Raw genomic sequence first — 23,498 nt, 5'->3', positions numbered from 1 at the left:
TGCTTGACTTTTTCCAAATGTAATCATATCCAAGACTACATTACATTTTTTATTTAATGCACAACCAATCACAGACGTGCTTACTGTTAGAAAACTCAATAGAATTGTAAGTTTCCGCATATTGACACCATCCAATGAAATGTATTTTTTTTCCTATTCAAACAACTCCTACTCTCCATTTTACAGTCTTTCATTTTAAAATGTCTGCTACTCCTCCAGCCTTCAACTTGAGCTATTCATGATTGCCTAAAGAATGCTTAGAGTGTTGATTGTAGGTCACAGCTTGGGGTTCAGGGCTAACGAGTGTGCTAGAAACAGTGGCACTGAGAGGGAGCTCGATTTGCAAAGTGTGGACTTAAGATGGACTGGCTATAGAGGTTTAAGGTGGCATCAATTGCTGTCTTTGTTAAAAAGCATTAGAGATTTCCAACCCCCTGACATCATGATTGTGCACTGTGGTGGTAATAACCTGGGCATTCTTACTGGGGTAGGAATGTAGTGGGTGCATGAGTCTCTAAGTGGCTCTGTGAGTAGGTGCAAAAGCCTATGAGTCGATGAGTGTGTGCAAAAGTTGGTGAGTGGGTCTGTCAGTGCATGCATGAGTTTCTGACTGGGTTTGTGAGTGTGTGCATTATTCTCTGAGTGTGTCTCACTGTGTCCATGAGTACCGCAGTCGGTCCATGAGTAACGCAGGAGTGCTATCAGTGCATACACGCATGAATCTGAGTGGGTGCATGAGTCTCAATAAATCAAACATTTGTTAAGTGCTACTTATCAGCCGTGGGATCTCAAGACGTTGGGGGGTGTAGGAAAGTGCCCTTTTTTGGCATGATTAAACCACCCCCACCCACCCACCACTGTTTGCCTAGTATTGATGCTAACTTTGATTAAGAGTGTGCTGGGACCCTGCCAACCAGGCTCCAGCACCAGTGTTCTTTCCCCAAATTTGTTCCTTTGTTTCCACAATTGGCACACAGAGAAGTCACGCGTAAAGGGTACCCATGGTACCAAGGGCCCTGTGGCCAGGGAAGGTCCCCAAGGGCTACAGCATGAATTATGCCACCCTTGGGGACCCTCACCAAGCACATGCACACTGCCTTTGCAGCTTGTGTGTACTGGTGTGGAGAAAAGGGCAAAATCAACATGGCCCCACTCTTAGAGTGCCCTGTCCACAAACCACTGCATGTGGCATAGGTGTCTCCTCTCTAGCAGGCCTTACAGCCCTAAGGCAGGGTGACTATACCATAGGTGAGTGTACAGCTGCATGAGACATTATAAGTGAAGTGTGGCCATATTAAGTATATGGTCTGGGAGTTTGTCATTATGAACTCCACAGCTCCATAATGGCTTCACTAAATACTGTGAGGTTTGGTATCAACCCTATAAGCCCAATAAACCCACATTGATGTCAGTGTGGTGTTTATGGAAAAATGCACCCAGAGGGAATCTTAGAGATGCCCCCTGTTTGCTAATCAAAATGCTCGTGTAGGACTGACCAGTCTGTGACAGCCTGCCACTTTTAGACAAGGTTCTGACCACATGGGGTGAGCGCCTTTGTGCTCGCTGTGGCCAGAAACAAAGCCTGTCCTGGGTGGAGGTGCTTCACATCTCCCCCCTACAGGAGCTGTAACACCTGGCAGTGAGCCTCAAAGGTTTAAGCCTCTTGTTACAGAGCCCCAGGGCACTCCAGCTAGTGTAGTTGCCCGCCCAGACAAAGCCCCACTTTTGGCGACAAGTCTGGCAGGAAAAATTATGGAAAGCAGGGATGAGTGACCACCCCCTCCCCCCCAACACACACCCTCAGCAAGGACCACCCCTAAGGTGTCCAGAGCTGAGGTGGCACCCTCCCTGCAGAATCCTCCATCTTGGTTTGGAGGACAGGAACCAATAGGGTTAGGTTTGCGTCCCCCTCCCCAAAGGGAGTGGAAACAATTAGGGTGTAGCCACCCTCAGGGACAGTAGCCATTGGCTACTGCCCTCTGACCCCTGTAATGCCACTAAATACCAGATTTGAGGGCTTCCCTGAACCCAGCTCATCAGATTCCTGGTGACCTGACAAGAAAGGGCTGCTGAGTAGAATCCCCAGCAGAGAAGGAAGATGAAAACTGACTTGGCCTCAGCCCTACCAGCCTGTCTCCTGCCTCCTGCCTCAAAAAACCTGCACAAAAACAGTGGCGCATCCAGTGGGACCAGGCACCTCTGGCAAGCTACAGAGGGCTGTCCTGCACCCAAAAGGACCAAGAACTGCAGCTCCTCGACGTGGCACACTACCTGTGTGCCCTGTCCACCATACACCGCATTAACTATGGGTAAGACACCCCTCTAGCAGGCCTTACAGCCCTAAGGCAGGGTCCTCTATATTATGTGAGGACACAGTTGAAAGAGCAGTGTGTCCCCCACCGTGCCCCTGGCAAACCGGAGACAAAGTGAGTGAATAGAGCAGCCATTTTAATGTATGTGTTGGACACTTACAACACAAGTTTCCCAGCTACATAATGGCTATTCTGAACCCTGGGCTGTTTGGTATCGAACATCTTAGAATGATAAGTTCAAACTGGTACCAGTACTGGATTTATTATAAAATGTACCCGGGGTCAACTGAGCGGTGTCACCTGCAACAGCTAACTATCCTGGCATGGTTTCTGACTGGTTTAAGCCAGCCTGCCACATCCAGATAGCCAATATACAAACCTTGACGGAGAGCCCAGTCTCCCTGGTTTGTAAACCAATGCCCTTCCTGGGTGGAGGAGCTAACACCCCTTCCCTCAGGAACGTGCACTGCCCTGGCAGTGAGCTTCAAAAGGCTGCTCCACCCTGAAACTCGATCCCCAGTGTTGCTGCTAGCAGCAGATGGCCTCCCACTTTGCAAAGCCCCATTTCTGGAGGGAGCAAAGGTGGGAAACCACACAAAGGGTAGGAGGAGTGGCCTCACCTAGCATGAACCACCTCCAAGGTGTCGCCTGTGAAGTGGACCCTCAAATTCAGTTTCCTCCATCTTGAAATGGAGGAAATTAGCCAATCAAGTTTAGGGAAGTGGGCACTAAAGTGGGTGGTGCCAACCATAGGCAAGTGTACCTTCGGACACTACCAGGTTTCCCCTAAAACACCCCCTAAATTCAGTATTTATTGGGCATCACTAAACCAAGAAATCAGATTTGAAAAGACAAAGACCAGCACCAAATAAGATCCAAAGCAAGAGAACTGTGGCCCTGTTGCACAAGAGGTGCCAACCCCTGCCTGCTGCACCCAGGACCCATATATAGCCGCTGCGGAGGAGCTGGATACTGGACCGACCCCAAGAAACGCAGGGGACATCCAGGCTTCAAGAATCACTCAAGATATCCCTTCTGAGTGGAGGCACCACTTAAAAATCCAAGCAAGGACCAATAAGCCAGTGAAGGTCATTTTACTGACTGGCCGATATATCAGCAACCGGAAGTTGCAGCCGGACCCCACGACACACTGACGACCGTCCCGACATGACCTACAAGTGTACCAGGTTTGGTGGCACTATGCCCTCCAGTGGCTGAGTTACACAGATACCCTGGATACTGGTTAGCTGACGTCAGACAACCAGAAAACCACCTCCCTAGGAGCTGTAAAAGGATCAGGAGGAAGCCCCATTCGAGGAACAAGCTGTGCTCCACAGATCCCCTTGCGATCTGGACAGCCCAAGGGGACCCCTAGGAACCATCTTGAAATCTGCAAACCAGCTCCTTTTCCAAGTGGCCCCTCCAGGTGGCCCTGTGCCAAAAGAGTTTCCAACGCTGCTACAACCAGAATCGGGAGCCGCACGGGGCTCTCCAGCTGGCACAATGTGCCCACCGACTTCTGCGCCCACCCTGCAAAAGAAGAGACTGGTAACTTAATTGTACGATTTTTAAAGGTGACTGTACATTGATTCCAATGGTGTGTAATTACGCGCAGAAAGACTAACATTATTAAAACTTTTAAAAGTAATATCTCAAAAAATACTTAAAGTACTTGAAAGATCTTGGTATTCAATTATATAAAACTGAAGTCTTTTTTTAATAAACTCTGGTCTAGAGTTATTCATTGAATGTTTGTGCTGCATGATAGGATTTGCGAGCACAACAAATGCTTAGCACATCTCCTGGATTAGCCTAACTGCTCGATCAGCTACCTTAAAAATTAGAGCATTAGGATGTGTGGTCGCCTGGATCAACTGCATGGTGTGCCTAGTTTTGCACACTGCATAGAAGTCCAGCCTCCGACAGATGCCTAAAAGACCACTGGATCTGCAGCCCCCAGGCCTTGGAGAACCCGACCTCCCGCACAGCTACGTTCAGCAGGCAGCCCTCCTCTCGGTCCAGCTTGTGGTTTGCTCCAGTCGACCCCCTGGTCCTCACCTGCAGCATCTGAGTGACCCCCAGGGTCTCTTCATAGAGGTCTATTGCATCCTGCACCCAGCTGCCCTAGTGCCACTGACGGTGTGAGTTTGATGCCTACTTGTGGCACCTCTAATCCCCACCCTCCACCCCCTAAGGTCTTCCCGCCGAAGAACAGGTACTTACCTGCTGGCAGATCAGATTCAGAGTGCCCCCTGTCTCCATAGGAGCCCACTGTAAAATTAGTCAACTTTGACCTCTACACCCGACCGGCCCCATGTTGCTGGTGGTGGGTGCTTGGGGTTGACTTGAACTTCATTACCCCCAGAGACTGAAACTGTAAGTCAAGTACTTATCTCTAAAACTATGCTTTAGTTTCTTCCCCCAGGAACTGTCCTGAAAATTGCTGTGTCAATTTCTAGAATAGCTTATAGGCATTTATTCAAAAACTGTATGCTTTATGAAATTCATTCAAAGGATTATTGATATATACATGAAATACCTATCTATTGATGTACTTACATGCAAAGAGAATCGTGTGGTTCTGGAAATAAGTTAACAAAATATATTTTTCTATATAAAAACCTATTGGTCTGTAGTTAAGTGTATGCTTCTTCTATTGTCTGTGTGTGTAGAACAAATGCATTTGTATTACCTACTTTAGCCGTTGTGGAACCCCTGGTCTCTGTGCACACTATAGGTCATTTTTATATAGTATATACAGAGCCAGCTTCCTACAAAGGGGGACGGACTGACTGAGGTGGAGAGGTAGGGTGTTCCAGGTCTGTGCGGCGAGATAGGAAAAGGATCTCCCTCTGGCTGCATTGTTACCAATTCTAGGGGTGGCGGCAATGGCAAGTTGAGCATAGTGGAGTTGTCAGTCTCTGAATGGGTCTGAGAGACTCAGTTGGTGCATGAGTCTCTGAGTGGCTCTGTGAGTGCTTGCATGAGTACCTCAGTGAGTCTGAGTACTTGTGTGATTCTCAGAGTACCTCTGTGGGTGTATTACTGGGTGCATGAGTGTATGTGAGTATTGTGGGAAGCAGACTATATAGTAAACCAAAACGAAGTACAATTTGCAAAATGTCCAAGCAATCCTCAGAGGAATCACGGAGGAACAAATTACATCCCAAATGCTTTCTTTTTGGGTAGTGTGGTCAAGCAGTTAGGCATATCACAAGGTAGTGCTAAGCATGTAATACACAGACTCCTACAGTAAGTGAGACACACACTGAAAGAAACTCAACACCAATTTATACAAATAACATGGGCTTTTATATAAACTGATACCAAGATCATCTGAATCAGAAAAGTATTTTTCGATTTATGAATTTGTACAGCTTGCAAAACTTGATACAGTGCATTTTTCAGATGTGGTAAAGTTATCCTATTGAGGAAGAACTAGCACTGCATACAGGTATAGTAAAGCGATTTATGGGACCAATCTCCTGGACTTCGGCCACACGGACCGGTCACCTCTGCCGGCATTGGGGCAGCCAGGTGCATGGGTACAGTTCAGCATCAGGTGCCCCATGTAAGTCTACAGGGATCGGTTTTGGTCACAAAGTTGCTTGAGGGATGGATTGGGAGTCCCCATCAGGGGAACCCACGTGGGTCTCGAACCTTGAGACCCTCAGGCACACCACGTGTCCACTTCTCCTCAGGCTGTGGGGGTGCAGGTGCAGTGGTGTCTTCTCGCATCAGGTCGGGTGCTGGAGTTCCTTGTGGTTGCAAGGGGCCCAGCAGAAACAGTCTGTAGGCATGGACTGGGGGTTTAGTCCGACCAAGCCAACAAGTGGGCTCAGGTCTCACGAGGCAGAGAGATGTGGGGACAGCGTTGGTCCTCTTCTCCTAGGTCCAGGGCAGACGGGTGCAGAGGTGTCCCGAGGCGTTGGGTCTTTGTCTTCAGGTCACTCACTGTTGCTAGGGAGTCTGCAGAATCGGGCTGCAAACGCCATCAGGAAGTCCACATAGGGCAAGCTCTGGGTGGGTAACATACTGACAGGCAAAAAGTGGTGGTAACCATGCCAAAAAGAGGGTACTTTCTTACAGCTACATACCCCTGAAGTCACTACACCCACTTTCTATGGGGAGTGGGCAACACCACGTCCAGAGGTCTAAAATTCCACCACACACAAGCAGAATTTCCTAGGCTGTGTCCATTTCAGGCTGGTCACCCTAGGGGTGTGTCCAGCCTAGAAATGCAAAATGCCTCCTGCATAGCTAATGTTCCTTAATATCCAGGTGCCAGATGGGCTCTGGGACAGGAGGGTTGGCATCTCCCTCTGAGAGAGACCAGATCGGTCTTGAAATGCAGATCATCCTATATGAAGAGGTGTCCAACACATCACCCTGAGAAGCTTTGTTTCTGACCTCCAAAGAGCAAAAGGCTGTGACCCCCTCATTTTGATATAGCCTATACAGAGCCAGCTTCCTACACTCTGGTATCAGGGGTTCCCCTAAATACTTAACACAATTTTAAGTACCAGAGTGCACACAACCCCCCCCCCCCCCCCAATGAGAAAGGAGGTAAGGTAATGGTTCTTCCCAAACCAACCCAAAGGACTTCAGAGAAGAATACTGCAAGACAGACAAGACTGCAAGAAACCAGAGGTGGATCCTGAAAGAGGAAGTCCTATGGAAAAAGGGGACCAAGTCCAGATCTGGGTGGAGTGTCTGGTGGTGGCAGGAACCGCTACCCACTCGGCGGTGGATGCAGGAGTTGGTCGACAGTGGAAGGAAGACAGTCAGCACTGCAGCAGAAGAAGGGTTTCTGGGTGGTGCAGTCAACGTCCCACGTGGGATGAAGGATTGCAGTCGGTCTGTGGAGTGAAAATAACACCAATAAGACTTGGAAAAGGCAAATGTCGCCCTGAGAAGCTTTGTTTCTGACCTCCAAAGAGCAATGGCTCTCACCCCTGGATGTCAGACTCTAGTCAAACTGGCTAGAACTGGTCAGTTAGCTCAGCAGCAGCTGGTAGGTTTTCAGGGGGCAAGTCTAAGGTGCGCTCTGGATGCCCGTATTAATAAATCTATTGTTGGAATCAGTCGGGGCTTATAAACACGAGATGTTTGATACCAAACATCCCTATTTTCAGTGAAGCCATCATGGAGCTGGGCAACTCGTATTAATCAGTGTCCAAAACATCTATTTAAAAGGGATTTCCTGTTCACTTTATGTATGATGCAGATATGCCCATGAATATAGTATTATGCACCCTGCCTTAGGGCTATGAGGCCTGCTGTAGGGGTGACTTACAAACATTACATGCAGTGTTTTGGGGACATGGCACACAGTCTGTGTGCCATGTCGTGTTTTCACTTTTAGGGAGCACCTTGTCACGCAGTCTGCAATGAGTCTGCATGAGGTCAGTGCTGGGTCCCTTAGAGTAGCACAATTTCTGCTACAGCTCTTAGGGACCCTCTGCAGTACCTAGGCACTATAGGTAACACTTACTATGGGACTTACAAGGGTGCTACATAGCCTGGTCACTTGGGGAAGGCCTTGTTTTGAGGAAGGAAGACTGGCACTGGGGACCTGGTTACCAGGAAGCTAGTGCACTTCAGTTAAAGCTGCTTCTGATGGATACAACTACCTGTGGATTCCTCACCTAATGAATTCTCCCAAAGCGCCAGCGTTCAACGGAAATTTTCTTCCCAGCTCTGCATGTCGACGAGGACGTAACAATTGCCCGACTCCCACGCGGCACGTCAGATGTTATCGAGGCATTAAGAAGTCCTCGCCGGCGTGCTGACATCAGTTCCCTTTTTTCCATGCCTTCGAAGTAACGTTTTTTTCACCTGGCTCTTGGGGAGCTACTGTTTCTCGGAGGTGATACTTTGTAGTAAAAATGTCTCCACCTCGGAAGTCTGGCTTCAAGCCTTGTAGGGAGTGCGGGCCATATGTCGGTGACGGACCCTCATAATGACTGTTTATGGTGCTTGAGCGCCGAGCACGACGTGGAGGAGTGTGGTTCGTGCCAACAGATGAACCCAAAGGTACTCAAAGAGCGTGAAGCCAAGTTGTTTTGGGCTAAGTCAAAAAAGAAGGAAAAGCACAGACATCGGAGTTCGTCCTCGAAATCTTCAAGGTCTCATAAGAGACGGCGTCGTCATGACTCTCAGTGTCGGCATGATTCCTGACGTCGTTCGGAGAAAGACTGACCCCGTTCGAGATTGCCATCTGCTCGGCGTCGTACGACGTGGGAGGTCAGCCCGACAGTGACGCCTCAGCCACAAAGCTCTCAGGCGCCGTCGGTTTTTGAAGTGTAGGAGCCTCGCTAGAGTCCGGGCTTCTCGTCTGCACAGTCAGAGGTGCCAGATCCAGTGCCGACGTCGCAACAATATTCAGTGCCGACGCCGCAGACGTATCCTGCTTTCCCGTTTTCAAGGGCAGCATCCGGTGGCATTCTTAAATGCGATGTAGAGCATCTTCAACTCCATGGCCCCTGGCAGTGCACTGGCTGGTCCCTCAGGTCCATTGGCTTGGCGTTCCGGCTCCATACAAGCCGCTGCCTTTCATGCCCTTCTGTCCAGTAGAGATTGCTGGTCCGGTGCCTTTGACATCACCGAGAAGACCTTCGACACCGGTGGCTTCCGCTGATCTGGTGGCGGCGTTGACTTCGCCACAACTCCAATCGACGCCGAAGAAGGCTCACCTCTCCATGGCGCCGATGGATCCGGCGTCGGAAGAATCCGAAGATCAGCGCCAGCCGAGATCGTCGACGTTGGCTAATTCCTTGTTGACGCCGAGGATAGAGGCCAGGTTGCGCTCGAGGAGGAAGGCTCTGAGGCTATTGGAGGAGCAAGAGTATCGGGGGCCGCTCCTGGAGGAAGGAGAGATCGCAGAGCCCCTGGGGGACTTTCAGGGTTTGGACTCTGCCAGCCGTCTCAATACTTTCCCAGAATAGGACTTAGCTTTTCCAGGCGAGTTTACTGAAGAGGATGCTTCATTCCACTCCGTGGTGAGGAAGGCAGCGGATTTCCTAGATCTCCCACTACCTGCAGCTGAGGTGAAAACTAATATCCTCACAGAAGTGTTACACTCGACTTCGGCTGGTGCAGAGCCACTCCTTCCTTTTAATGAGGCTCTCACTGAACCGATTCTTGAGGTTTGGAGAAAACCAGTGTCTTCAACTGCAGTTAGCAGATCAGTGGAGAGGAGATACATAGTGGCTCCTGGTGACCCGGGCTTCCTCTCTAGGCATCCGACTCCAGAGAGTCTGGTGGTTCAGGCCTCCTGCTCAGGTCCTGGATCCTTCCCTGGGGCTCCATCGGACAGGGAACAAAAAGGATGGAGCAGTCAGCCAAAAATATATTTTCTTCATGCAGTATGGCCTTGAAGTCTTCTAACACCACTTGTGTTTTAGGAAGGTGTCTCCATGCCTCGATGGATGCGGCTAAGGCGGAGATGCTGGATTTGCCCCAGGACATGCAGGGTCTTTTGACTGATGCACAAGCGGCAGTGACTCAGGTCATTCAGTCAGGGTTAGATACTGCAGATTTGGTGGCCAGAGGGATGGGCACGTCCATTGCAACCAGGAGACATGCTTGGTTGAGATCGTCTGGTTTTTCAGCTGATGTGCAAACGACTCTTTTGGACTTGCTATTTGATGGGGACAAGCTATTTGGTTCTAAAGCAGACTCTGCTTTAGAGCGCTTCAAGGAGAGCAGGGCTACTGCTAAGTCCCTAGGTTTGCAAGCTTCAACCACCACCCCGTTCAGATCATTCAGGAGGTTTGGACGAGGCTCTTCCTTTCAGGGGAGAATCCAGCCAACAGTCCAACAACCACCTACGCTTCCCCATAGGTCATTTAGAGGGAGGGGTAGAGTTCAAACCAGAGGAGCCACCCAGCAGCACCCTGCCTCTTCCTCTTCCTCTGGGGGGTGGTGGGGTTGCAACAGGGAAAACAACCTTAGTCCTCCACCCATTCCATCCCATACTTCTCCTGTAGGGGGAAGGTTGTTTCATTTTCTCCGCATGTGGAAGCTGATCACATTGGATTCCTGGGTCATCAATATTGTGGAGAAAGGTTATGCACTTCCCTTTCGGGAGTTTCCTCCTTCTAGCCCTCCCCATCCCTCCTTTTGCACAGAAGACCACCTCCTGTTGTTGCAACAGGAAGTTCAGACCCTATTGTCAAAAGGTGCAGTGGAGTTGGTTCCAGAGCAGGAAAGGGGTCAGGGTTGTTATTCAAGATATTTCCTGATCCCCAAGAAGGATGGTCGGTTGAGGCCTATCCTGGACCTGAGGGTTTTGAACTGGTTCCTCAAGCAGGAGAAGTTCAAAATGCTGACCCTAGCGCAGGTGCTTTTGGCGTTGAACGAAGAAGATTGGGTGGTGTCTGTCGACTTGTGGATGCTTACTTCCATATCCCTATTCTCAAGTCGCACAGGAAGTATCTCTGGTTTGTGGTGTGGTCGCAACACTATCAGTTTGCGGTCCTTCCTTTTGGTTTTACTTACGTGTCTCGAGTCTTCACAAAGGTGATGGCGGTGGTTGCAGCACATCTCAGGAGGAAGAGGATATCGGTATTCCGTTACCTGGACGATTGGTTGATCAAAGCCAAGTCTCCAGAGCTCGTGCTGCTTCACCTGCAGATGACAACCCAGTTGTTGTTCGACATGGGCTTTTCGGTAAACGTGCCCAAGTCCCACCTGGAGCCCTCTCAACGCCTCCTGTTCATAGGGGCAGTACTGGACACAACACTGAATCAGGCCTTTCCTCCGCCTCAGCGGATTCAGGACATTCAGGCATTGATTCCAATGTTTCAAAGTGGAGCATTCATTCCAGTCCTCAAGGTCCTTCGTCTGCTCGGTCTGTTTGCCTCATGCATTCTGTTGGTCACTCATGCAGGCTGGCACATGAGGGCTCTTCAATGGTGCCTCCGCAGGCAGTGGTTTCAACACAAAGGGGATCTCGAGGAGTCGATAAAGATCTCCAGAGACACTGCAGCAGATCTACGATGGTGGGCTGTGGACGGCAATCTTTACAAAGGAAGGCCGTTTTCACTGCCGTCTCCAGTGGCCACGGTGATAATGGATGCTTCCACTCTAGGGTGGGGAGCTCACCTGGGGGACCTGGAGATCAAAGGTCATTGGTCTCCAGTGGAATAGATGTTTCATATCAATCTGTTAGAATTGCAGGCGATACATTTAGCTCAAGGCCTTCCTCCCCTCCCTTCGCGGTCAGTTGGTCCTGGCACGGCCAGTTGCTTTACGCGTTTCCCCCGATACCCTTGATTCCTCGGGTTCTGAGGAAAATTTGCCAAGACTGGGCCCAAGTCATTTTAATAGCTCTGGATTGGCCAAGAAGGGTGTGGTACTCAGACCTTCTCCAACTCTCACTGTGCCCTCCACTTCGTCTCCCTCACAGGGCAGACTTCCTCTCGCAGACGCAGGGACAGGTTCTACACCCCCACCTCCAGAGTCTGCACCTACATGCCTGGAGATTGAACGGGGCAATCTGAGTTTCCTTTTCTCTCCTGTCAGAAGTGGTGGGCATTATATTAATCGGCCAGGCGACACTCCACCAATTCAATCTATGCTGGTAGATGGGCAAAATGTGTGGCCTGGTGTGGAGAGAAGCAAATTGATCCTTTACGGGCCCATTTGTGGGAAACTAATATTTGCGCTGTCCTTGGCGCAAAGGGGTTGTGCAGCTGCGACTGTTAAGGGCTATCTGTCGGCACTGTCTGCCTTTCTGATCAATTCTCTTTGTTTAAATCCCCTATAGTTATAAGGTTCTTAAAAGGTCTTACTAATAAGTACCCTCCTTCTCGTTTTATTATGCTTCAATGGGATCTGAATTTAGTACTCACATTCTTGATGGGTTCACCGTTTGAACCTTTGCATTCATGTCCATTAAGGTTTTTGGTGTTAAAAACTGTTATTCTTATAACCATCACATCAGCTAGGCAAGTGAGTGAACTTCAGGCGCTTACCGTTAAACCCCCTTTCACTTCCTTTCATGCGAACAAAGTGGCGCTGAGGACCAGGGTGGCTTTCCTACCGAAGGTTGTTACACCCTTCCATTTAGGGCAGTCTATAACTGTCTCATCCTTTTACCCTCCTCCCCATCCATCGAAAGAGGAGGAGAGACTCCATTGGCTTGACCCTAAAAGACCTTTAAGCTTCTACGTTGAGAGAACAAGAGAGTTCTGAGTGAAATATCAGCTCTTCATCGGCTACATGGGGAAGAGGAGAGGCAAGGCGGTCCACAAAAGAACACTGTCCAGGTGGGTCATTCTTTGCATAAAAATGTGTTATGACTTGGCAAAGAAGATGCCTCCTGTTGGAATTAGAGCCCATTCCACCAGGGCTAAGTCAGCCTCTTCTGCTTTGGCTAGAGTTGTTCCTGTGGCCGATATTTGTAAGGCCGCAACTTGGGCTTCCCTCCATGCTTTTGCAAAGCTTTATTGTTTGGATTCAGAGGTTAGGAGGGATGGCCATTTTGCACGGTCTGTGCTGCAGGATTTCTTGGTGTGACCATTCAGACACTCGCCACCGAGTGCGGTACTGCGTTGGGACTCTATTCATTAGGTGAGGAATCCACAGGTAGTTGTATCCATCAGAAGAACAAGTTACTTGCCTTCGGTAATGCCTTTTCTGGTGGATACACTAGCTACCTGTGGATTCCCTCCGGTCCCACCCACCTCCCCGTTGCCTGGTTGGTCTTACCAAGATATCCTAGGGTGTATATGTATGTAAGGAGGTGTATATATGTTTGATGGTATATGTAGATACATGTGCATTATATATACATATATACACACACACACATATATATATTTAAATATATTTGATATTTTGCTGTTTATATTTGATTAAAGGTTATGTTTTATATTTGACTGATGTATTCATGTCGAGTATGTATTGTCGGTAGTCACCTGTTCGCCCTGAAGGCATGTAAAAAATGGTGAAAACGGACATCAGCACGCCAGTGAGGACTTCTTATTGCCTCGATGACGTCAGACGCGTTGCGTGGGAGTCGGGCAATTGTGGCGTCCTCGTCGACGTGCAGAGCGGGGAAGAAAATTTCCGTCAAATGCTGGTGCTTTGGGAGAATTCATTAAGTGAGGAATTTACAGGTAGCTAGTGTATCCACCAGAAAAGGTGTTACCGAAGGTAAGTAACTTGTTCATCAAAACCTGGCAACAAGTTAGGAGGGGGGGGGAAGCTACGTACAAGTGTGAGTGACTTATTTTGCAATATTCGTGAATTGGTTGCAATGTTACACAAGGAGGACGTGCTGGGCGCTGAGATGAATTCGCGAATATCAAACGTGGTGCCAAAAAATCTCACCTTCAAAGTATTATGCCCTTGGTCTGAGTAGTTAAATACAGGGCTGCTCGGTTTAAAGGCAACCAAGACTTACTTGGTTTCACTGTATCCCGCTTTATTCTACCATCCTAGTCTTCCTTTCTCTTTATTTTACACTTGCAGGTTCATTTTCTTCTCTTTCTCCCGGTGGTTGCTTTCCTATTGTTCCCATTCCCATTCTGCCGTTTGCTCTTTGGCCAGGTCACTGGCACCCTAGTCTAAATTCTAAATGTATTACATGTCATTTTCCCGGATAGTGCAGTCTTTCCATTACTGTAACACGGGAGCAGCTCACTACTATTACTGCAAATAATCTCTGACACCCTCACATTTACAATATATGAGGTTCTGTTTTGATCTAAAAGGAACTTTTTTTTATGGATCTTGCATTAAATAAACATTTCTCAGCAAAATGGCTATAATAGAATCACACACCACTCACATTAAAAATAAATTACAGGTAAACAATACTTGAAACAATGTGTTTAAGAATTATAAAAAGTCATTAGGTCAAGACTCGGCACAACAGAGCTAGCTACATCAGCCCCCCCCACCCCCCCCCCCCCCCCCAAAGGCTGGGGCCCTGGGCCAGAGCCCAGTTTATCTCTGCCTTAAAACGCCCCTGAAGCCTTTGTGCCCAAAAATAAATGTGTGTGCCCACCACTATCAAAGAACTGCACATATTAAGCACTGTGTGTTGATGTTGTGATGAAAAGGACAGCGATGTGTTTGGTGAGGATGAGTGAAGTGAGCTACAGACACTGGTGCAAAAGTCAAAAGAGGCAGTAAAAGAAATGTCCATTCACTTTGGGATGTTACATAGAGTATGAATCAATCAAGCAAACATTTATAGATCGCAGTAACTCACATGTGAGGGTCTCGAGGCGATTGAGCTGTATGCGGCTGTGTAGAGGAATGGTCATTCGAACATCTGGGTCTTTAGTTCTCTTCTGAATTGCTACAGTGAGAGTTTGGCCTTGAGATGCAGGGAGAGGTTATTCAAGCCTTGGCTAACAGTTGCGAGAAGGAGCGACCTCTGCTGTTGGCTCGACAGATCCTCGGGGTGCCTTCAAGTGAGAGGGAAGCTAAATCGGAGGTGTTTGGTCTGTCGGTGGAAGATCAGGCATCTGTTGATGTATGCCTTGTAGGCGTGGGTCAGCATCTTAAAATGGCATCTCTTTTGAGTCAGGAGCAAGTGCAGTTTTTGGGGATTGGATGTGATGTGGGTCCTTCAGAGGAGGTAGAGTATGAGTCTTACTTCTGAGTTCTGTATTGTCTGGAGTCTCTTCAGGAGGTCTGCAGTGATTCCAACATAGAGCATGTTTCCGTAGTCAAGGCTGCTGGTGACAAGGGCCTGCATGACAGTGCTTCTGGTGTCTGCTGGGAGCCACCTAAAAATCTGGCAGAGAATGTGAAGGGTGTGGAAGCAGGCAGATGAGACAGCGTCAACTTGTTTCTTCATGGATAGCTTGCTATCCAGGATGGTGCCGAGGTTGTGGGTGTGCCGAGCTCTACAGACCACCATTTGGTGGGGGGGGAAGAGGGGTGTCGGGGTCCTGCAGGTGTTGAAAAGGGTCGGGCCGAGGGACAATCCTTGGAGGACTCCACAGATTATCTTCTTGGGCTCTGAGTGAACAGTGGGAGACTGATCCTTTGGGTTCTGCCTGTGATGTACGAGACAATCCATTTGAGGGTGTTTCCTTGAAACCTAATGTGGTGGAGTCTATTGATCAGGTGTGGTGGGAGACGGCGTGAAAACATAGCAGACAGGTCCAGGAGGGTGAGCACTGCTGTTTTCCCACGGTCCAGGGGGCTCTAATGTCATCTGTGGCAGCAATCAGGGAAATCTCAGTGCTGTGGTTAGCTTGATATCCAGACCAGGAGCGGTCCAAGAGGTTGTGGTCTTCTAGGTGTTGGGCTAGTTGCTGGTTGATAGCTTTCTTGAGGACTTTTGGAGGGCTGGAGGAGCAGAGATGGGCCAGTAGTTCTTCTCTTTGGCTGGATCCACAGATGTTTTTTTTCAGGAGGAGCCACACTTCAGCATGTTTCCAGACCTCCAGGAAGGAGACCACAGTGATCAAGGTATTCAGGACCTTCCTGACCTCGAAGCCGATGGTGTTGCTTCCACGGGTGAGGATGTGGTGGGGGCAAAGGTCTATTGGTGCTATCAAGTGGACAGAGTTCATGATGAAGATAGCTTCTTGCATGGGGAGGAGTTCACATTGAGTGAGAAGGTGTTCTAGGTTGGTGTTGGCACATGTGAGCTGGTTGATGCTGTCTGCTGTAGGCAGTGGAGGGTTGGCGTTCATAGTTTTTGTAGACAGCAGCGATCGTGCCATGGAAGACGTCTGCGAGGTCTCACAGTTCCTGGGAGGGAGTAACGTAGTTCTTGGTGGCTACTGGATTGATGAACTCCTTCATGAAGGCGAAGAGTTTTTTTTGCTGTGGTTTGTGGTGGCTTTGATGCGGTCTGCTAGTGCGTTCTTAATGGTTTCTTTCATGAGGCAGTGGTATTGGTTAATGGTGGTCCTGAATGCGGTGCAGTCTTTTTTTTTTTTTGCTGATGCACCACTTCCTTTCAAGTTGTCAACAGTTACATTTGGAAGAGTGCAGTTCCTCTGTGAACCAGCTTGCTCTTTTGCTATATGCTTTCACCTTGGCTGTCTTGGCAGGGGCGATGGCGCACATGCATTCTGTGATCCACTGGGAGAAGTATTTGCTGCTTGTTCAGCGTCCTGTGCAGAGTCTGGTTGGTGGGAGCTGAGAGTGTTGTTCCACTGTTTATTTTTATACCTTTTGGTGGGATAGTTTTGAGCATGTGTCCTGCGATGTGGGTAAGGTTGGTAACGAGCTGCTTGAGGCCGATGTTGGTCAAGCTTTCCAAGAGGTCGCTGGAGCTGGCATTGTTGAGGTGGAAGCCGAGTTCCCCTAGAAATATGCAGTGCTCAGAGTAGAGTATTTGCAGGGTGATGAGTTCCGGGATGGCATTGCAGAAGCTGGGGCGCGGTCCTGGTGGTCTGTAAGCAAGGGTGCTTCTGATGTTACTTTTTCTGTCTGTGTGGAATTGGAAGTTGAGGTGTTTGGTTACTGATGGTGGGTCGTCCGGGGACGTTGTGCAGCAGATGGTCTTCTGGTAGATAATGGTGATTCCGCCTCCATGCTGGACGATTCGGTTGCAGTGTGTTACCTTGGTATCTTCGGGGATGGCAGTGGCGATGTCTGATGCAGAGGCGGGGTTGAGACAGGTTTCTGTGAGAAAGATGACACCTGGAGTGAGGGATGAAGATCAAGTCCCTGTCCTTGGTGGCGTGTTTAACTACTGAATGTGCATGTGTTGGTTGCTTCGTGCTGAAGGTGAGGCCACCTGGTGGTACGCTGGGATGAGCGGCAGCAGTGGTGGTAGGTACATCCGGGGCCAGGGCTAGGAGGTCAGCAGCGGTGTAACTTCATGGAGTGGAAGAGGCAGGGGTCCTAGCGCTGGCCCTGGTCTAGGCACAGACAGGCTTGCCTTTGGGGCACCTTCAGCACGCCACCGCTGCACCAGCGCTACAAATCCGCAGCGCGGTCTCCATTAAGTAGGTTCTGGGAGGAGTGCTCGGAGGCGGTGGACGGGGCTAGACAGGAGGTGAGAAAGCAGTCAAGAATGGGGGACGAAAGGAATAAACAAAGAAAGGAGGAACAACTCAAAATAAAGAGGGAAGCAGCAGAAAATTAGACAAAAAAAAAAGATAACCCACTAAGAACAAGCATTTGCAGTGCGATGGGTCTCACATTTGGGAGGGTTAGAGCTATTGGCGTTGTAACGGACAATGTCTTCCACCCATGCATTTTTTTTGGAGTGAATGTATGTGGTGCGCAATAACGTGGGTTGAATTGGAATGGTTAGTTGAGGAATATTGTGGAGTGGATTTGTGTAGTGGAACTATGTGGCGTGGTGTGCAGTGTAATTATGTGGATAGTAATTACGTGACATTGAGTGTACTGGAATTGTGTGGAGTGGGATTGTGTGTCATGGAGTGTAATTATGTGGGAGCATAAAAAAATGTAATGTAAGCATTGGCAAAGCCAATAGGTCTTGCCTATACAAGAGCTATTGGCTTTGGCAGTGTTTCACACCAGTGTGGCTGCTGTTAAGCATGGCTAAAGGTTAGTGGAGTGTCGTTCAGTGGAGTGGGAGAGTGGAGTTGAGCATAGGGGAGTAGGTTTAAGTGGTAGAGTCTTGTAGAGTGCAGTGGGGTTGAATATGGTTGAGGGTGTATAATAGGGTAGCGTGGGGTGAGGTAGTGGGGTGGATTGGAGTAGGTAGGGTGTGTTGAAATGGAGTATGGTAGATTGGATTAAGGACTCGAGATGGGTGGATTTGGGCGGGGTGGACTGAATTCATGTAGGGTGGTTTGGAATTAAGTCAGAGTGGAACGTGGTGGGGTGGATTGGACTGGACTAGGTTGGGTTGGTGTGGACTGAGGTGGAGTGGATTGGGCAGGAGTCAGGTGGACTGGAGTGGGGTGGATTGGGGTCTGGGGCAGTACAGTGGGTTAGACTGGGTTGCAGAGAAGTGGGGTGAACTGAAGTGGATTAGATTGGGGTTGATTGAAATGTGTTGAATTTGATAGGGGTGAATAGACTAAGTGACGTGGACTGGACAGGGTGGACTAAACTGGAGTGGGGTGGTCTAAATTGGAGTTGATTGGATTGGGTGGTGTGAACTGAGTGGGCTGGAGTGGATTTGGTCAGATTAGTTTGGATTGGAGCAGGGACGATTGTTTTGGATTGGGGCAGATTATTTGGGATTTGATTTGGGCAGGTTGTTCAGGATAGAAATGGGGCAGATTGTTTTGGATTGTCGCTGAGCTAATTCAGTTTCATAGCCGAGGGCATATCCAAACCATTGAATGCTGACACACAGAGAACATTTCTACTTTATTAACTGGCCTGTTCACGGGTAGACAAACAGCTAAAGTCATAGCCTTCCCATTGGTCATACTCAGCTCAATGCTGGGACAGGTATGCACTCTTGCACTTATCAGAGGCTCCAATGTGTCGATGTCCTTTATTTTGTTGCCACTCAGGTTAACATGTGCGAGGCATGCCGTCCGCTCTGCCAAGACTTCAAGACCCCTGGACGTGCTGATATCACTTAGTTTCAACTAGTAAATAAAAATATACCACAGTGTAACAGCCTTGCTATATCCCCATTTCAGAAATAAAGTTGCAGGTACTTGTATATTGCCAATTAGGATAAACCGACATTTCAAAGAAAATTATGCATTTTACACAGCAGAACCTATATGCCATTACAGGCGCTGCACCACCAAACACTGAAAACCTAATGTTCATTGTACCCCTGTATTTACCTTTTGCAGGTTGGGGAGTATGGAGAGGTTCGCCGCTGACACTAGATTAATATTGATCATGCTGAGGAACGCCAATTTTTCAAAGTTTGAAGTGAGCTCTGTGATCTTTCTGTCATCTGCTGAGCAACAGTTGTTTTTTTGGGGGGGGTGGCAGAGAAGAGAAAGAGAGAACACGCCCTGAATGCCCCTAACTTTACTCACACTGGTAGCTGGTTAAATTAATTGCGGGCTAGCTGTAATTTGGTAATCCAGTGAGAGGAAATTGCAGGAGGCGAGCGCACACATGGGTCTAACAAACTGCCATGAGCAATACTGTAAAACAATATGGAACTAATGGACACAGTAAACGGATTAAAGCACTCCCGGCATTATGCAGATAACACTGCCTTATTATCAAAAGCAGAAAAACATTTATTGCATTCTTAAAAAGGTGTCAGAACTTAACTGCAATGTTTAAATAAGGCTAGACATATTTAAACATTGCACCCCCAATAGAATAAATTGTAAAAAAACATTTGCGGGGGGCTGATTAGCTGTTGGAGAGACAGTGCATGTGCTGCCTAGCCTTGACTGGAAAAAGAGGGTGTGTGGGGGGGGGGGGAGGGGGGAGCAGTGAAAATGAGGCAGAAAGCTCTAAGAAAATGAGGGGAAAGGCGAGAGAAAGCAATGAAAACAAAACAGAAAGCAGTAGAAAGCATAAGAAGCATGGATAGAGGTGGAGAAGGTAGTGAGAACTAGGCAACAAACAGAAGCAAGCAGCAGAGGAGAGGTGGTCTAGGACATGCCTACAATGTATTCACTGAATCTACTACGTACAGGGTATTCTCAGACTTTTCTGCCATTTTGAGTATTACTAACAGGTGTTTTAATACCATGCTCCATTTTTCTCAGCAAACAGAACAGCTGGGTCAGTACTGTTCAGAATGAAGGCTGTGGGTTACATCCCTAGCCAATGAATTATGTGATTGTGCAGCTGTGGCGTGCTTTTGCATATAGATTTGCTCTATTTACTACATAATCCATCATCAGATGCATAATCCGCAGATTTCATTTTAAAAATTGCTTTTAACACAAAGGATTCGCAAGTTACCTAAAAAGCAGCAACATATCTTGCTGCACAGTATATGGCCCTTTTAATGCTTAACTGCTCATCTTTCAGTTGCTTATTGCTATATAAGTGCTAAACTGATATGAGGTGCAACCAATGCCCAAATACTGTTCACAAGTGTAAAATTGAAGGAAAAAATAAAGTAAAACAATCATAAAATTAACCGCAACACACCACATAATTTTCCTTTTCTTCCCTTATAATTTACTCAGAGATGCAGTTTTTTTTTTTGGCCCTCCACTGCCACATATCACCCGTGGCCCTGGTTATATCAGAACACTACAGCAGACAACACATTAATCAAAGTGCTGTCTTAATTAAACAAAAAGGTGCGCGGATGTTTGTTTAGGGCAGGTGAGAGGGTATCTATTGTTACAGCATATGGTAGCAATGTGCTGAACTCCTGGACTGAAATGTACTCATGGGCTGGATGGGAAGGGGCATTCTGGTTGCTGCGAGGGGCGGCTGCCCCAAGGGAGGGTTTAATGTCCTGCAAGGGATGAGGTTTGGGTCAGTGCTAAAGTAATGAGCTCACGCATCAGACTCAAAGTATTAGAGTGGAGCATCACGTGCATGAACAGGAGGTACCAGCCCCAGTGCCGTCATCCTGCATCGACCACCTGCAGACTAAAATGGATAAAGCATTCATCCTATCAGGAAATGCTTGCAGCCTCTGAAAAGGTTATCTGTAGCTCCCTTTATACTAGTTTTCACATAGCAACAGGGGATGTAAAGCCTCCTTTGGAAAGTTTATGCACTCTTTTACATGCAATGCCTTTTACTAGTTTTAATGCCATCGCCTACCGTCCAGTACACTAAACAGCTTTTTCTCTATCACTTTCAAAAGTCCAACAGTACCGTAAGAAAGCACATTACTGCTTAGGCGACCCTTATTTGTTAAGAAAGGACCTAATTTTTAGTGCAAACCGCACGGTTCCTTGTGTGACTGGGGTCTTTCCAGTGTATGCAGCCTAAGGCGGTTAAATGGAAGGTTCAAGTTGTAGCAACATATGCGCTGCCTTAATGAGCATTTCAGTACAGTCACGTTCTCCCCCCATGAAAATGGAAAACCCAAGAGGTCTTTCTTACCGAAAGAGATGGTGCTGTCTCTTGCTCGGAATCGGGAGGCCTTCGGCGGCCGCTGCTGCTCACACTGGGAAAGAAGGAGGAGGACCCTAGGCAGTGGGACGCCGGACCGGGCACCGGGCCGGGTCCTGGTCAGGATCTGCCAGTAATGGAGCTGAACGCAGGCAGCCCTCCTTCAGCCCCAGGAGGCTCACCTCTGCAGCACCCACCCTCCCCCTCGCCCGTTTGTACCCTATTAGCGGGGGCTGGCGGGTGCCGCAGAGAAGGGCCTCGTGGGATGAAAGGGAGACTTCTGCTTTGGTGGATGGTCCAGTCCAGGACTCGTCGAACTAGCACCCACTTCTCCTCTCTCTGCCCCCCCCTCCCCCTTTTCAAAATATGAAGAACATACCTAGTGCGCACGCGTACCATTGTACGCATGCGCACACGGGACCATAGCTCACAAAGACTGGGATGATTACGAAAGTGCATAGTGCGCATGCGTACGATGGTGCGCATGCGCGCACGAGTCGGTAGAGCTCAACCAGACGGGGAGCTGAGACCGACGGAACACCGGCTCGGTGAGGACATGGGGGGGGGGGACGTGTGCACGGTAATGCCACCGTTAAGGAGGGGCCTGCTGCAAGGCCAAGCGCACCTGGGCCTTGCACGGAGTACCCCTGTCTGGAGGTGCAGTGTGACGGGGAGACGTTCCGGGAAGGGGAGAAGTAGAGTGCGATAAGGGCATCCCCCCACACACACAACCCAAAGACCTTCGAGATGAAGGGGGTGTTTGCAACGAGCCACACCGGGCCGTGCAGTGGCTGTGCGCTGCCGGGTGGGGACATGTGTACAGCGCAGCCTCGGCTACTGAGCACAGCTGCCCGCATCCTGCAGCCAGGGGGGGTGATTGCACGGCAGGGTGGAGTCAGCTGGTCTCACTAGGTGCTACTCTGCTCCTTCCCGTGATATAATTTTGCCCCCCAGGCGCCGACCCCACGCCCCGTTTCTCTGCATGCCCCCTATGTTGTATGCCCGCACGCAACACTCTGGCCAAGCAGGCCAGGCCTGCTGCGCCGGCTGCCATCGTGGTTGAGCCTTTTGTAACGCTGTGTTTGTCTCTCTCTACCAGGTGGATGTCTGCGCAGCATGGACCAGGCCTACGAGCTGCCTACCCGGAACAGCGTGCTGGTGTTGGTGGAAGCGACGCCCCCCACGGGAAGGACTCTCCAGAAACCCTCAATGGATGTCTGGCCGAGCCCCCCAGGCCTGCCCAGGGACAGGACCCCGCCTCTTGCTACATCCCGCTCCGCAGACTGCAGGACCTTGCCTCCATGATCAGCGGGGACAGTCTGAACCCCCCCGGGGATGGTGTTGAGTTCGGACCCCAGGACCCCACCAACCACTGCACTTTGGAATTACTTGAATCGGCAGTACTGTGTGCCAGCCGGGCCCTTCCGTGCCCCCTCCCCCCCGAGGTCACCCTCAAGATGTCAAAGGCTGTCAGAAACGGGTTGCTGCTGCACGTGGAGCCGTTGGGCGCTGCAGCGGACATGCCCGACCGTGCAGGCACCGCTGAGAAAGGAACCTTCATCACGAAAGCTCCCAAAGCAAGGAAACCGAGAACTAAACACAAACACCCACAGGGCACCGACGCAGGGGCAGCGCAAGTGGGCACTGAACTGAACACTTCTCCCCTAAACGGGACTGCCACAGACCCTCTCCTTCACCCTGCAGGAGGCCCCTGTTTGGTGGATAACGCTCTGGCAGATTGCATCCCATTAGACGTGACTACGGTGTCCTCTGTTCCATTTTCGCCTAACAGAGACAACCCTCAGGACCACGGAGATCCTGACCCTCTGATGTCCTCTCCCGAGAACCAGGTCGTCATCAGCAGCCCCACGTCTACCACAGTAGTGCAGTTTGTAAGCGATTTTTGGTACTTTTTTTGGTAATTTTGGAAGCTAGCTTCAGTGGGTGTTTGGGAATATGTTTCATGTGAAAGAGCGCAACCACTCATAGTGCGTGCAGGCCAGAGTGGGCGGGCACTTGTACTTCAGTCGCTTCCCGTGGGATCTCGAAACCACCGTCTCAGTAGATTCTCTCTCCTTAAGGTCCCTAGTAGAAATGCTTGTATTCTGGAGTAAACACTAAACGCAGATTCCCCCCTCCCCACTGTGACGTGACATCCTTGTGCAAAAAGGGTTTTCTGCAAGTAGCTCTTTTCTCGTCAATTTTCTATGTTATGTGTGTTTTTTTTTTTTTTGTGTGGCTTTTTTTATCGCAAGAGACGTTTTAGCA

The 23,498-nt window shown here is 49.2% G+C and overlaps 1 protein-coding gene and 1 long non-coding RNA gene across 4 annotated transcripts in view; one reads left to right on the top strand and one right to left on the bottom strand.

Moving 5' to 3' along the window:
* Positions 1 to 5,601: 5,601 nt before the first annotated feature.
* LOC138304452 (uncharacterized) lies at positions 5,602 to 21,591 on the bottom strand. The gene is made up of 2 exons (XR_011205574.1): positions 21,222 to 21,591; positions 5,602 to 7,171 (listed from the first exon to the last, which is right to left on the bottom strand). It is a non-coding gene; the product is annotated as an uncharacterized lncRNA (long non-coding RNA).
* Positions 21,592 to 21,673: 82 nt separating this feature from the next.
* The window catches only part of LOC138304451 (histone-lysine N-methyltransferase, H3 lysine-36 specific-like), an 833,106-nt gene continuing 831,281 nt past the window's right edge, over positions 21,674 to 23,498 (top strand). For 2 of the 3 annotated variants that reach the window (XM_069244519.1, XM_069244517.1), the window contains exons 1-2: positions 21,674 to 21,778; positions 22,330 to 23,122. In XM_069244519.1, the coding sequence (XP_069100620.1) occupies positions 22,334 to 23,122 (789 nt within the window). In that variant the 5' untranslated portion in view covers positions 21,674 to 21,778; positions 22,330 to 22,333. Of the gene's footprint in view, positions 21,779 to 22,048; positions 22,143 to 22,329; positions 23,123 to 23,498 lie in introns of those variants that run through there. The other variant, XM_069244518.1, reaches the window with a different exon arrangement.

This window comes from Pleurodeles waltl, chromosome 7 (assembly GCF_031143425.1).
Source record: "Pleurodeles waltl isolate 20211129_DDA chromosome 7, aPleWal1.hap1.20221129, whole genome shotgun sequence".
Taxonomy (NCBI): domain Eukaryota; kingdom Metazoa; phylum Chordata; class Amphibia; order Caudata; family Salamandridae; genus Pleurodeles; species Pleurodeles waltl.
Note: the sequence above shows the minus strand (reverse complement) of the source record. Positions and strands in the feature narration are given on the sequence as shown.